General features: G+C 40.6%; 1 protein-coding gene across 1 annotated transcript; it reads left to right on the top strand.

Moving 5' to 3' along the window:
* The first annotated feature begins 6,380 nt into the window (after positions 1-6,380).
* Positions 6,381-10,732, top strand: LOC125948060 (zwei Ig domain protein zig-8-like). The gene is made up of 6 exons (XM_049673699.1): positions 6,381-6,584; positions 6,859-6,975; positions 7,224-7,317; positions 7,447-7,574; positions 10,135-10,303; positions 10,392-10,732. The coding sequence occupies exons 1-6, from the start codon at positions 6,423-6,425 to the stop codon at positions 10,493-10,495; spliced, it is 774 nt and encodes a 257-aa protein (XP_049529656.1). The 5' UTR covers positions 6,381-6,422; the 3' UTR covers positions 10,496-10,732.
* The last annotated feature ends 1,537 nt before the right edge of the window (positions 10,733-12,269 follow it).

Below are 12,269 nucleotides of genomic sequence, written 5' to 3'. Positions count from 1 at the left end.
TATGTCCCGCAGCCGGCATGGTGTTAGAATGGTGCTCCTGCCAATGGCATTTGAAGCGTTTATGGTTTTGGACTTTTTTGCTTGCCCCCAACATCCGCTTGAGTTGGTTTTGAGGCGATGCTTTCATTCTGTCAACATCCTCTATTAGCTTCGAAGGAACGATTTCAAAGTTGGTTTGCCTTGGATGTGCTACTGATGTTGCGAACGTGACGGTGTTTCGTGTAACGTTATCTCGTATTTCCGTGGGCTTTTCACTTTGGTCCTGACTGACGCACAATAACGGGTGCAAATACCGTGCAAGGCCTCATATTGCTTTGGAGAACCACAGATTCAACGGCACTTCACCTACTCATACGGCATTTTAAACGATGACAGACCATAGAGCCTAATGGCAGCAGCTCTCTACACACGCGAAAAGGGAAATTACTGGAATATTCCACATCAATTGAGCTGTAGCCGCGCTTGTCGTTATTGGTGAAAACGAAATGTCCCGGGGCACTTGCCAAGCACGCGAAATTGCAAATAAATAACGTGTTATACTGTAAATCAAATAAAAATGCTCCATTTACCTCTCAGTGGCAGAGAGTATCGCCTGGAGCGAATTCGAAAAGCAACATTACTCACCGTGCCCTCTCGATTTAAACATTACATGCCCAGCGGGGATGGCATGAGCTTTATGATCCAGAAGAATTCAAAATAAAAGTTCACACCGGCGCACGTATAAAGAGCACATAACGTAGCATGAAGTATTGTAAAGTTGTTACCAGAGTTACAAAATGGTATGAGGTGTTGTTTCATTATGGGCCGATACGATCGCACAGGATAAGCTCAACAGTTGGAGCAGGAGTACACAATGGCAATTTGTAATTAATTTTTGAATAAATATTTGCACTAGCTTGTGGTCTGATTGAATTGTGGCCGTTGTATGGATTGAACAATGAAGGTTGCCCCTGGTTAATAGAATTTTATTGTGGATTCCGATCGAGCAAACGAGAGTATAACGTTGTGTTCACCGTAATATTTTTTCGTAGTTAATGTTTATTTTTTTCTCTTGTTTGATGAAAGAACGATCATTAAGGTTGCACAAGAACATCACAATGACATCTTCAAACTCGAAGGCGCTTAAAGTAAATCACTGGAGTTAACTGGAGATGAATTGCCGACCGCTTTACGAAGCAGTGATCTTTTCATGGTGGTGTAAAGGTTATTTAATCCCGCATCTAACAGTGTTTTGAACTCGACCGATTTTATTCTGGTGTCTTCTGAAGGTGCGAAAAATGGAGCAAAAGGTTCCAACCAAATTCTTTCGAGTGGAGCTCCCCAATGAGAATAAGAATAGGGTTAACTGTACCTTTCGATGGTTGCAGAGACATTAATCACACTAACCTGCAAATAACATTGATTTGGCCACATCGTTTCGGATTTCATTTATTTCGCAGAACAATTTGAAATTAGTTTCCAGCTCAAGTTGCTATCCCAAAAAAGATCAAACGTTGCCGCTCTTCATCCACGATTTCGCTTGAAATAAAATGAAAACAACCGCTTTATAAGTCAACAGCTAGACATGAATTACTAAAAGAGACTTGTCAGGTATTTTACCGTCCTAAATGGGAACGATTTTTCTTTGCATTTTACCTCAAAAAGCAAAACTGTGCGAAAACGAAATGAATCATGGACTAATGACGATAACTAGCTCTAAGACCAGGTCATACCTGTTGACTCATCGTTCACAATGAACCATTTCAATACAGTATTTACCGATTCCTGAAATGGCAAATGTTCGATTTACACCTAGTCCCAGGGGCCGAAAATGAAATATTTTGCCTGAAGGCTTCCAAGAAAAGCTCATTATAGTGGCCCTAGATAACGCTAATTAGATGCTTTTATCAGCGCCCCATAATTCACACCTAAGCTGGTTCAAATGGACCATGAAGCGGAATCGAAAGAAATAAATTAAATTTGGAATCGTATGCCCTCCGGATCCTTCCCGGGGGTAGATCAAACGCCTCGTTACCAATCGTGGATATTTCGATCTCTGTTCGACTCAACGGTCCTTGTTGTAATGGGAGAAGAAAATCAATATCGAAAGTTACAAGGCAATGGGTTTGTAATTATGATGCCTAAGCGATAAGCGATCGAATCACCTCCATAATTTGGAACGCGATAAGAGGACATTGCACCGTAAGGCCCCCATTGCTACGTACCCGATTGCGTCTCTGGCAGATCGATCTGCCTCTCCAAAGCAACCATAAGTTGGGCGCTAAGGATTGCGATGCTTCCGCTGTCCACGCGCTAATGACACATTTATTCCAATTCAACTGAGGGAATGTTTCTGTTTTCTTTCATATTTTACATTTTCATCCATTCCCGTACTTCAAGAAGCGACGGACGTAATAAGAAGACGGAGAAAAACATAAAATATCCATTTAAATTCAAATTTCCAAACAGGCAAATCGGAAATGAGGCGAGCAATGTGCGATTAGAGAGCTGAATTGAAAACGGTTTCGTGTTTCTTTCCTTTCTCCTAAAGCCCCCGCAAAACGAGCATCCGATACGCGGAAATTCGTTCATCAATGTTTTCTCACGCAACTCGCCGAACATCCTTGGAAGGTTTATCGGTAGCAATCGATTGACACTAACACTTCGCCACATCCCACGGACGTACAGAGGAGAATCGTGAACACCAGATCCTCCTCCCTTAAGTTAGGAGATGCCGCTAGGGAATTTTGATCAAAATATCGAAATGAAGGGGAATGAGGCTAAGGAAAATGCAGGATGGGAGATATTTTTGGAACAAATTGTATCGCCTATCGATTTGGAAAAATATTATGGAATGGGGAGTTCAGTGTCAATGAGGCGTCTCGCTTACCTTCATTTGAATTCGCTCGTGCATTCCATTCTGCCACGAAGTCTGCCTGGAAAATAAAGGAAATGCCCGTTGTTATATATCATAGTCCACTTTGGTTGCTATGCTAGAAATATATATATAAGGCAGAGCAACCAGGCGGTTAGTGAGTTAACAGTATTGAAGAAGAATAAACCAATACGTTACATTGGCGACGAGAGAAAAATGAATAAGCCACCAGAGTTCAACATTGAAGATTCCTGGCCGATTTACCAGGAGCGCCTGGAAAGATTCTTCGTGGCGTACGATTTGGACGACGATGAAAAGCAAGCTGCCCTTCTTTTAACTTCGGTTTCCGTCGAAGTGTACCAAATCGTTCGCGATCTGTGTTTTCCGAGTAAACCAGAAGAAAAAACGTTTAATGAACTCTGTGGTGTTTTACGGCAACGCTTTATGCCGACAGTGGTTGTTTTTCGGGAACGCTCGATTTTCTTTGAAGCGCGTCAAGGGGACACCGAAACAATCGTGGAATGGGCAACTCGTTTAAAGAAGCTGTCGAGCAGTTGCGAGTTTGGAGGCAATTTGAATGAAATGGTTAAGAACATGTTCGTAGTGGGATTACGCCGTGGTCCAGTTTTTGATCGCATTTGTGAAGAAGAAATCTCAGCAACCTACGATCAATTGGTGAAATTGGCAATGAAAAAGGAAGCGACTCTTTTACAACGTGGTACAGTTTTTCGAATTCAAAAAGCAAATACCAAGATTGAAAGGCCAAAGAAAGAAGAACTGAAATGTTTTAGTTGTGGAAAAGGAGACCACGATTTTCGAAAATGCCAGTATAAAAATTACGTTTGCAAATTTTGTAAGAAAAAAGGACATTTGGGCAAAGTGTGCACTGCCAAGAATTATTCCTCGGAAAAGAAACATGAACAGAAATCGCCAAAGATAAGTCATTTACGTTTAAATAACGTCGAATATCTCCCGCCTGTATTGCAAGAAGTTTTCGTAAACAAGAGATCAATTGAATTTGAAGTAGATACCGGAAGCCCTGTGAATGCAATTTCAAAAGCATTATTCGACAACCTATTTCCTTACGAAACGTTAAAAACCGATGTGAAAGAAGAGTTTTTGTGCTATAACGGTAGTGTTTTCCGTGCTCTTGGAAAGTTTGTGGCTGAAATGAAGTTCAAAAATCACGTATCCAAGGAGGAAATTTTCGTTTTCGATGGAAATCGACACCCATTGCTTGGAAGACAAACGATGTCTAGATGGGGTTTGAAGATAGATTTCTGCGTTTTGTCAGTGCCCGAAGTAAATTCAGAAACCTTGGAAAACATTTTGAAAAAGCACGAATCAGTTTTCAATGGTGACTTGGGTTGTTTGAAAAATACGAAAGTGCATCTACCTTTGATCGAAGGAGCAGTGCCAAAATTTTTCAAACCCAGAAAAGTTCCGTTAGCTTTCAAGGAGAAGATAGAAGATGAATTGGATCGTTTAGAAAAAAGCGGAATAATTACTAAGGCATCGGCGGCAGATGCGGAATGGGGAACTCCGTTAGTTCCTGTTTTGAAGAAAGATGTTTTGAAGAAGAAACTCAGTATGAATTTCGAAGTTGGCGAAGTGGTTTTTGCAAGAGATTACAGATTACCTAATACGATAGCATGGATGAAAGCTATCATAACAAAACGTTTAGGAATGGTATTGTACGAATGTAAAACAGAATTTGGAATTATTGAGCGAAGAAGCCATCAACTAAAAAAATATCCGATTGAGTTTTTTGACGATGAACAAACATCTGGAAATGTTTTAACCGAAGAGGATCCCCGAAATGTGTTAACCGAAGAGGAACCTCCAATAGAAAATACTACATACTACACTAGATACGGTCGCGCTGTACGGAAGCCTCGAAATTAAGGGGGGAGTAGTGTTATATATCATAGTCCACTTTGGTTGCTATGCTAGAAATATATATATAAGGCAGAGCAACCAGGCGGTTAGTGAGTTAACAGTATTGAAGAAGAATAAACCAATACGTTACACCCGTCATCCAAAATAGCGAGAAATAGAGAAGCTATGTTCTGACAAAAGGATCATATTGTTGATGATTATTGAGGTCGATTCTTGGAATGACATTATCATAGAATTCTATTATTATTTGATGGAAACATGTATTCAATTGGAATGTGTTCCAAATATCAGGCGCCTTCTAAGTAATTTGGATAGCATTTAGACGCAACATGTTAGGATCCTACCGCGGTTGTGGGCTTTTAAAACACAAAATGCTTCTACGAACTCAACGCACGTGGCTGCATCGGTTATGCAAGTCTGCATAGAAGAGCACGCACATAGCAGTATAGGAAAGCATCGATAATTGAAATCATGAAATCAGTCCCAAATCTAATGCCAGATGAGACCCAACCAATCACTACTTGTCTCATAAATAATTAATCAAGAGCCGTTAACCATCGAACCAGCATCGCAGCTGTTCCAATCACATCATGATAAGCTCCAAAAATTGAAACTCAGAACCACTACGAAGCCACATGCTCACGTGCAGCAGTATGCCAGCAGTTGGGATCGGCCTTCATTAGCACATAGAATTTAGACGTCCGGTAACGAGAAAAGCACCGTCGTGATTTGAACTAAACACATTCCATCTACGAACTCACTAATTCATCGACAACAATCAACATTTCAATCAAAGCCCAAAAATGGTAGGGCGATAGCATAATGATTCTAAATTTGGGAGAAGAAGATCGCTAATTAATCGCATGCCGATTCCATCTATGGTGTACTGTGGTGAGATTTGTTTTTAAATCAGAGGTAAGATCGTGAAAGCGATCTTTATCAGTAATCTGATCAGCGTTTTCTCCATTTTTTTTTTCGGTCAAGCCAGTTCGGCGGTTTATTTATCATAATAGCACAGATACCGCCTACTTCTGTACAACTTGTCATCCCCCCCTCTTCTCTATTCATGGTGTGGCAAATCAAGGAAGGGTTGACATAAACCTTGTTAGGTTCTCCTCTGACCGACGTGTTCTCCATATTGCTTTGTCGTTATGAGCTTTTGTTTCGGAGTCTTAAAACTTATTAGTTTAAGAGAGAAATCATGATTCTGATGCACCCAGAGATTGAAAGAATCAAAGGATTCTTTGACTCAGCTGCTTCTTGGATTAGCCATACACCTTTCCTCCAACCCCTTTTCCATCCAAAATAATTGATGTTTGAGAAACGGCTAATCCTTATTTCACCAACATTTCAACTGCGACTCAACCAATGCTTTGTTAAAGCACTGCTATCGTCGGCCATGTAAAAAATGTGGCATAACATAACATTGTAACATGTGGCATGATGGCTTATCTATCTCCTTATCTCTCCCTTCTCAGGGCTCAGCAAATCATTTCAGAGCTTCTCGGAAGAACAGTTCTTGTCGGAGCTGAGTGACGATCGAGCCACGAAGGATGATCGAAGGCCAACCCGACGACCACCATCACAACACCGGAGTCGTCCACCGTACCTCGGGATCTACGGTAGTTCCGGTAAAATTGGCCAACAGTTTCATCCCAGTGCAGCGGAGATGAGCGAGAACGAGAGTTTCGACTCGGACGAGAGCAATCGGCTTAGGACACCACTTGACCGAGGTCCATACTTCGATCTGTCCTCTTCGAAGAACATTACGGCGCTCGTCGGCAAGACGGCGTACCTCAATTGTCGCGTCAAAAATCTGGGCAACAAAACGGTAAGTTACCACCGCGGATATCCGGCCATCCTGTGGTCACGGGACCTTCGTTCAGCATTTATGACGACGAGGAAATTGGGTTAATCAAGGGAGGAATAAGATAACGAATGATGGTACACTGCAACCGGGACTAATGACTTCCGGTGAAGGGGACAGTTTCACGAGGGATGAAATTGCAGTTCAGTTGGTTCAGGAGGATCCCTCATCCGGTTAATCTCAATTTAGCAGAGAAAAGATGTGTTGGTCCCGTCTAACGGTTTCGTTCTTTCCAAAGGTTTCCTGGGTACGGCACCGAGACATACATCTATTGACCGTCGGTAGATTCACCTACACATCCGACCAACGGTTCCAGGCTCTACATAATCCCGTGCACGATAACTGGTCGCTTCAGGTATGTCCATTCGCCGTCCAGGAGTCTCCGATTTTCCAGCATTTTGCCAGCGCTCTACACTCCATACTTTACCACATACTACCACAATGCAACTCATCGATCATTTTTGTGGAGGTGGAAATGTTCTCAGCTTCAGCAACAGCTTCGCAGTTCCACTGAAGTTTTTTTCTGTTGTTTCAGTTTCTTCTTAACCGCTTCTCCATCATCCGTGCTATCTAACGTCCACTGTGTGTACGTTATACTTTCAGATTCGATATCCTCAGAAGCGAGATACGGGAATGTACGAGTGCCAGATCTCGACGACGCCCCCGGTCGGCCATTCGATGTATCTCTCCGTTGTCGGTAAGTGAGGGATGGACCGCGAGCCACAAAAATTTAGTCTGATGTCCATCCATTACTTCCGTCACCACCAATTCTAGTGACACCTTTTCTCTCTTTCTTTTCCTCTTTCTCTCTGTGCAAATAAAATAGAGCCCATCACTACGATTATAGGCATACCGGACTTGTACATCAACACCGGTTCAACTGTAAATCTTACCTGCATAGTACGGAACTCACCCGAACCCCCCTCAACCATCATGTGGACGCACAACAATCATGTGAGTGTGAGATACTTGCCCCCCTTCTGCCTTGTATTTTGCAGGTGTTTCCAGGGATGTTTTGTGTTAAAAAAAAAATGTTAAAAGTTCTAAGGTTGCCATCATATAAATTTAAAGTACAGTAGGGTAGTTGGTGTTAAGTCGTTCATTATATCGGTTCATATTGCGTCGAAGAACAATGCAGTTTCGATGCTTTTTTGACATTGACGATGGGTTTTGACCCATTGGACTCAATTTCTTTTGATTTTTTAGTAGAGGATCTAATTAATCTCTTAAATAAATAATCTCTTAGTTAACATATGTAAAGAAGAGAACGAGTCGTTAGTATTAGAAAAGCATTGAATTGCTTGTGTCATAACGTGCTATTTAAACTATTTCTTAACTACTTATTACTTAAATACTGATCATTGTTCGATTGGTTTCATTTTACTTTATCTTTATATTATACTTTATTTACTTTTATTTTAAAACTCTTCTATCGAAAAAACGGCTATGTCGTGGAATTGGTATCTTTTGAAAACCTCTTTGATGGAGCGTACAATTTTCTACATACGTTTTGCTTTCCAAAATGCTATAGATATTCTATAACTTAAGTCACAGTTTTCACACTGATCGGAATCATAGATGTTGATATGACCTTGCATTTCTTCCTAAAACATTAATGCTGTGCAGCATTATCAGCATGCCCATGCCAATCTATTTTCCGCATTTGCACTTTTTGCAATCTTTTCTACGGTTTTTCGTAGAGGACATGGTCGATAATTCAATTGACACGCCTTGCCTTTACCGACTGATACCGCGAGCGCGATCGAACATGATGAAAGGTGCGCGATGATAATGCAACTCTAAAAAAAACTCTAGTCGACCGCACTTCGACAACCGCTGGGAATGTATCAAAGCGCAGTTTGAAAAATGTCTGTGAGTTCAAAAGGACAACGATGCTTTTTTGTCACCTTTGCTTCGTCATTCCCCCGATCGTCCGTTGATCTACTATTGAGCAAGCTGATTGGAGGATGCATAAAATGCTAGTTTTTTATTTCGTTTATCTGATGCAGATGTGCTTAAAGTTAGCTGAACAGCTGGAAAAACATTCTGCTGCATCAGAAGTGATAAAAAAAGTGACGGTCGATGGTGAACGGAATGATAAACGATGGAGTTGTTGAAATCCATAGCAACGTGATTTCAATATAAATTTTTCGTTTTCGCTCTCGTCACCAATCGAATGCCAAATCTTTTGTTAGTTTGCATATGTTCTCTCAAGACAGCAAGATGTGCATCACAGTGAAAGCTGAGATCGTTAGAATGCATCTCTTTCTTGCAGCATGGGAATGCATAAATGAATGAAATACTTGAATGAAATCATGAAATGAATGAAATACTCGTCTAGTCTCAAACATCCTTTGCTTTTGGTGTGTTCTACAGCATCGAGCAACATATAAGGAGGACATGGCATGATAGCTTATCACTTTAGCACTTGCTTTACTCAACTGACACGTCAATGTTACACTGTGTAGTGTGAATTGTATGAGGCTGAATTAAATTTCCCATCCAATGTTGCTGTTTAACGGGCGTTTTATTGAAGTGATGATGGCTTTGACTGTTGTTCCGTTTGCTAGAGCAACGACCATCAGAATCCATGGAATACAGATTTGCATCAACATGTAGTCATTCCGCCCAAAAGCACCTTTCTTTATTCTCTTCTCTCTTCCACTCTTCACAACGACAATCATAAAAGGGACGTGAAAAGCATGACCGAACGACAGCCCCCCATAAATTATGCTCGATATTTCTCCGCTGACAGTGACGAACGGCAATCGAGTGCAACAACAGTCAGCAACACATAGTTCAAGCCATGGTGCAGGCTGATTTGTGGCGTTGGGTGAAGAGAGGGGTATGTAATGTAGCAGTTACAGTGGAACTGGTTGGATGTGGGTGTGTATTTGGGAATGAAAATTTGGCAAACAACACCCCAATCGCAAACGAACCGGAAAAAATGATAAGGTTGTTGAATGGAGCATGAAGTAGAGAGTAAAATTGAACATTTGCAGCACACGTTGATGAGTTTACTGCGAATGTCGCCTGGAAAAAGTGCATTTTGGGTTGTATGAGTGCTATTCAGCAAATGGTGAAAAGCAGTAGTATGGTTTAGTAGGTTGCAATCAGTGGTCAAGATCAATTAAACAATTGGGAATTACGTGACAGTTATACTGCATATCAGCTATCACAGTTGACAGGTATTATCACTCAACTCTTAGAATGAATGATCGACTTTATTATTTTTTTATTACTTCCTGATTTCATAAAAGAATTAGTTTAATCGATTTAAAGGTACAAATTAGTTATACCGTGCAACTGCATTAACTTATTATTTAGAGGTAAATTGTTTACTTCAACCTCGCTATCGTTGTGGGTAGAACCAATTTTTCCACTTGAGACCAGTTGTTCATGTGGAACAAATATAACAACGAAATATCAATTACTCTATGTTCCGATCGTAAATTGCTTTTGCATTGTCTCTCACTGTGTAAATGCACTTCTCGAAAATGTGATTGCATTTCAGGAGATCAACTACGACTCGCCACGGGGTGGTGTCTCCGTCATCACGGAAAAGGGAGAGACAACCACCTCCTATCTGCTCATTCAGCGTGCTTGGACAACTGACACCGGCAAGTACGTCTGCTCACCATCGAACGCGGATCCCGCGACGATCAATGTACACATCTTGAATGGTATGAAGCTCTTTTCCTTCACTTTTCCTCTAAGCTACACCACAAAGCGCATTAATTCGGCATTTTCTATTTCTACAATCGCCATCAGGTGAACATCCTGCTGCCATGCAGCATGGAGGCCAGTTGCGGATAGGTGACCCCATAAATGTGTTCTGTCTCTTCTTAATCAACTTTTTGCTCGGATACCGATGAAAATGAATCCAACTGATCTCTTCATAGCATCACAGCATCGGACGAAATCGTTAAACACATCAAAGAGTGACAGTGCCATATTGCGCTAATTAAATCATACGACAAATGATGATGACCAATAATGAGTGAGTGCATGTGACTGTATGTTTTGCGTGAACGTGTGAAAGTGTGTGTGATTGTGTATGCTTTAACATGTGATAGAATAATTCAATTTACACTGACAACATTGACTTTGACAGTCGTTCACTGTTTGGGAAACGAATTGTCCCGATTGCAAAGCAACGAGAGAGTGGAGGGTTGTTTTCAGTTTGTTAAACAGAGAAATCATTTTTAATTCGCACAAACCGCCAGATCGGTGCCGATAGCCACAGTGGTCGATGAGTTTTTTCATTTTTTTCTGGCTAATGAGTATCAAGAGATACGTATAGAGAGTAAATTGAATTGCTGCCTCATTATGTTTCAATTGGTTCGATTTGATAGATTGCAGAAAGTTTGCATACTTGTTTGACGTTTCGCTATAAGCTGTGTTGGATTTGTGTTTTTTGCGTACATGATCTGCATACCACACTAAATGGATCGAGATAGCTGACCACTTTATTGTTTACCGCAAAAATCTGATGCGAGAGGAGAGGTTTTTATGAGATAAAAAAGTTGGCTAGATCGTACAGATGAGTTAATGGAACAATTCCATGTGATGGAATGCAAAATGTTCGGCAGCTTCGTTGACGTGAAACACAAATTTTAAATGATTGTTACATTGAAAACAACGAAATGATTAAAGATCTAAGATATTGTTTACAGAATACGGGAATGAAAAAGGGATGAACTAATGAAAATGCAAATTGAAATAAAAAATCAAAACCATCGAATAAATCTGAAGCAAAAATAAATTAAACTCAATCCGTTGTACCGCTGTATCCCGTTGATTTAATCGAAAGGTAAGTTGTCGTCCATTTTCGTTGTATTTCAATCCAATGAATAACATTTTTTCTCAGAAAAAATATTTACTAACACACCATCGCTTACCAATAGTTTTTTCAACAATGTTTTATAACGCTGTTATGAAATCTATTCCGAAAGCAACCAGCATTCAACGGAATGCTCTTACACAGTGCTCGAATAATGATGGCACCGATACCAGACCGAACCATCATTAATCAACGATGAGCTTACGTAAAAGTTGTTTTGGGAGAAAAGGGCTAGGTTCTCGGTCGGGTTGCTGAAGTTTCCATCGGCCCAGAATGTGTGCTTGCTTGCAGAATCTCAATTTTCCTTATCATTTTCTTCATTGGTCTCTTCTTTCGATAGAACGCATGAGGTAACGGGAGTTCAAGAGATGGGGCTTTGCACATTCATAGGACAACGGATGTTTGAAAAATCGTTTTATTGGAAAATTCTGTTAGCTTCTTTGCGTTTGCTAAGAGAGTTATGTAACGATTACAATTACGAAGATGATTTACGATTAACAAAAATTGAGTCAGGTAACACTTATTCTTCACCTTTCCTTCCGAGAAGAATTAGTTGTTTCGTAACTTCCGTGGCTTTTCTGTCGAAATTATCCATCTTTATTATGAAAACCCGGCTCACCATTTTTCGTATCTGTATACAAGAGGAATCACACATGAAAGGCATTCTGTGAAAACATGAATGAAGCATAATGGCATATTTCAGGTAGACAATGCTAACAATGCATTAATAACAGCACACCATGCGGCTGCTATGTGCAGCTATTAAAGATGAGTTCGATGGAAAAGCTCCATTTGAGTTTAGTGTA

Source organism: Anopheles darlingi, chromosome 2 (assembly GCF_943734745.1).
Source record: "Anopheles darlingi chromosome 2, idAnoDarlMG_H_01, whole genome shotgun sequence".
NCBI lineage: Eukaryota > Metazoa > Arthropoda > Insecta > Diptera > Culicidae > Anopheles > Anopheles darlingi.
The sequence above is the reverse complement of the archived record's forward strand: the minus strand, read 5'-3'. Positions and strand labels throughout refer to the sequence as shown.

Coding starts and splice junctions, on each gene's coding strand:
- LOC125948060 (XM_049673699.1), top strand. CDS start 6,423: ATGAGCGAGAACGAGAGTTTCGACTCGGACGAGAGCAATCGGCTTAGG. Junction 7,575..10,134: donor TGTGGACGCACAACAATCAT/GTGAGTGTGAGA, acceptor ATTGCATTTCAG/GAGATCAACTACGACTCGCC. Junction 10,304..10,391: donor CAATGTACACATCTTGAATG/GTATGAAGCTCT, acceptor AATCGCCATCAG/GTGAACATCCTGCTGCCATG.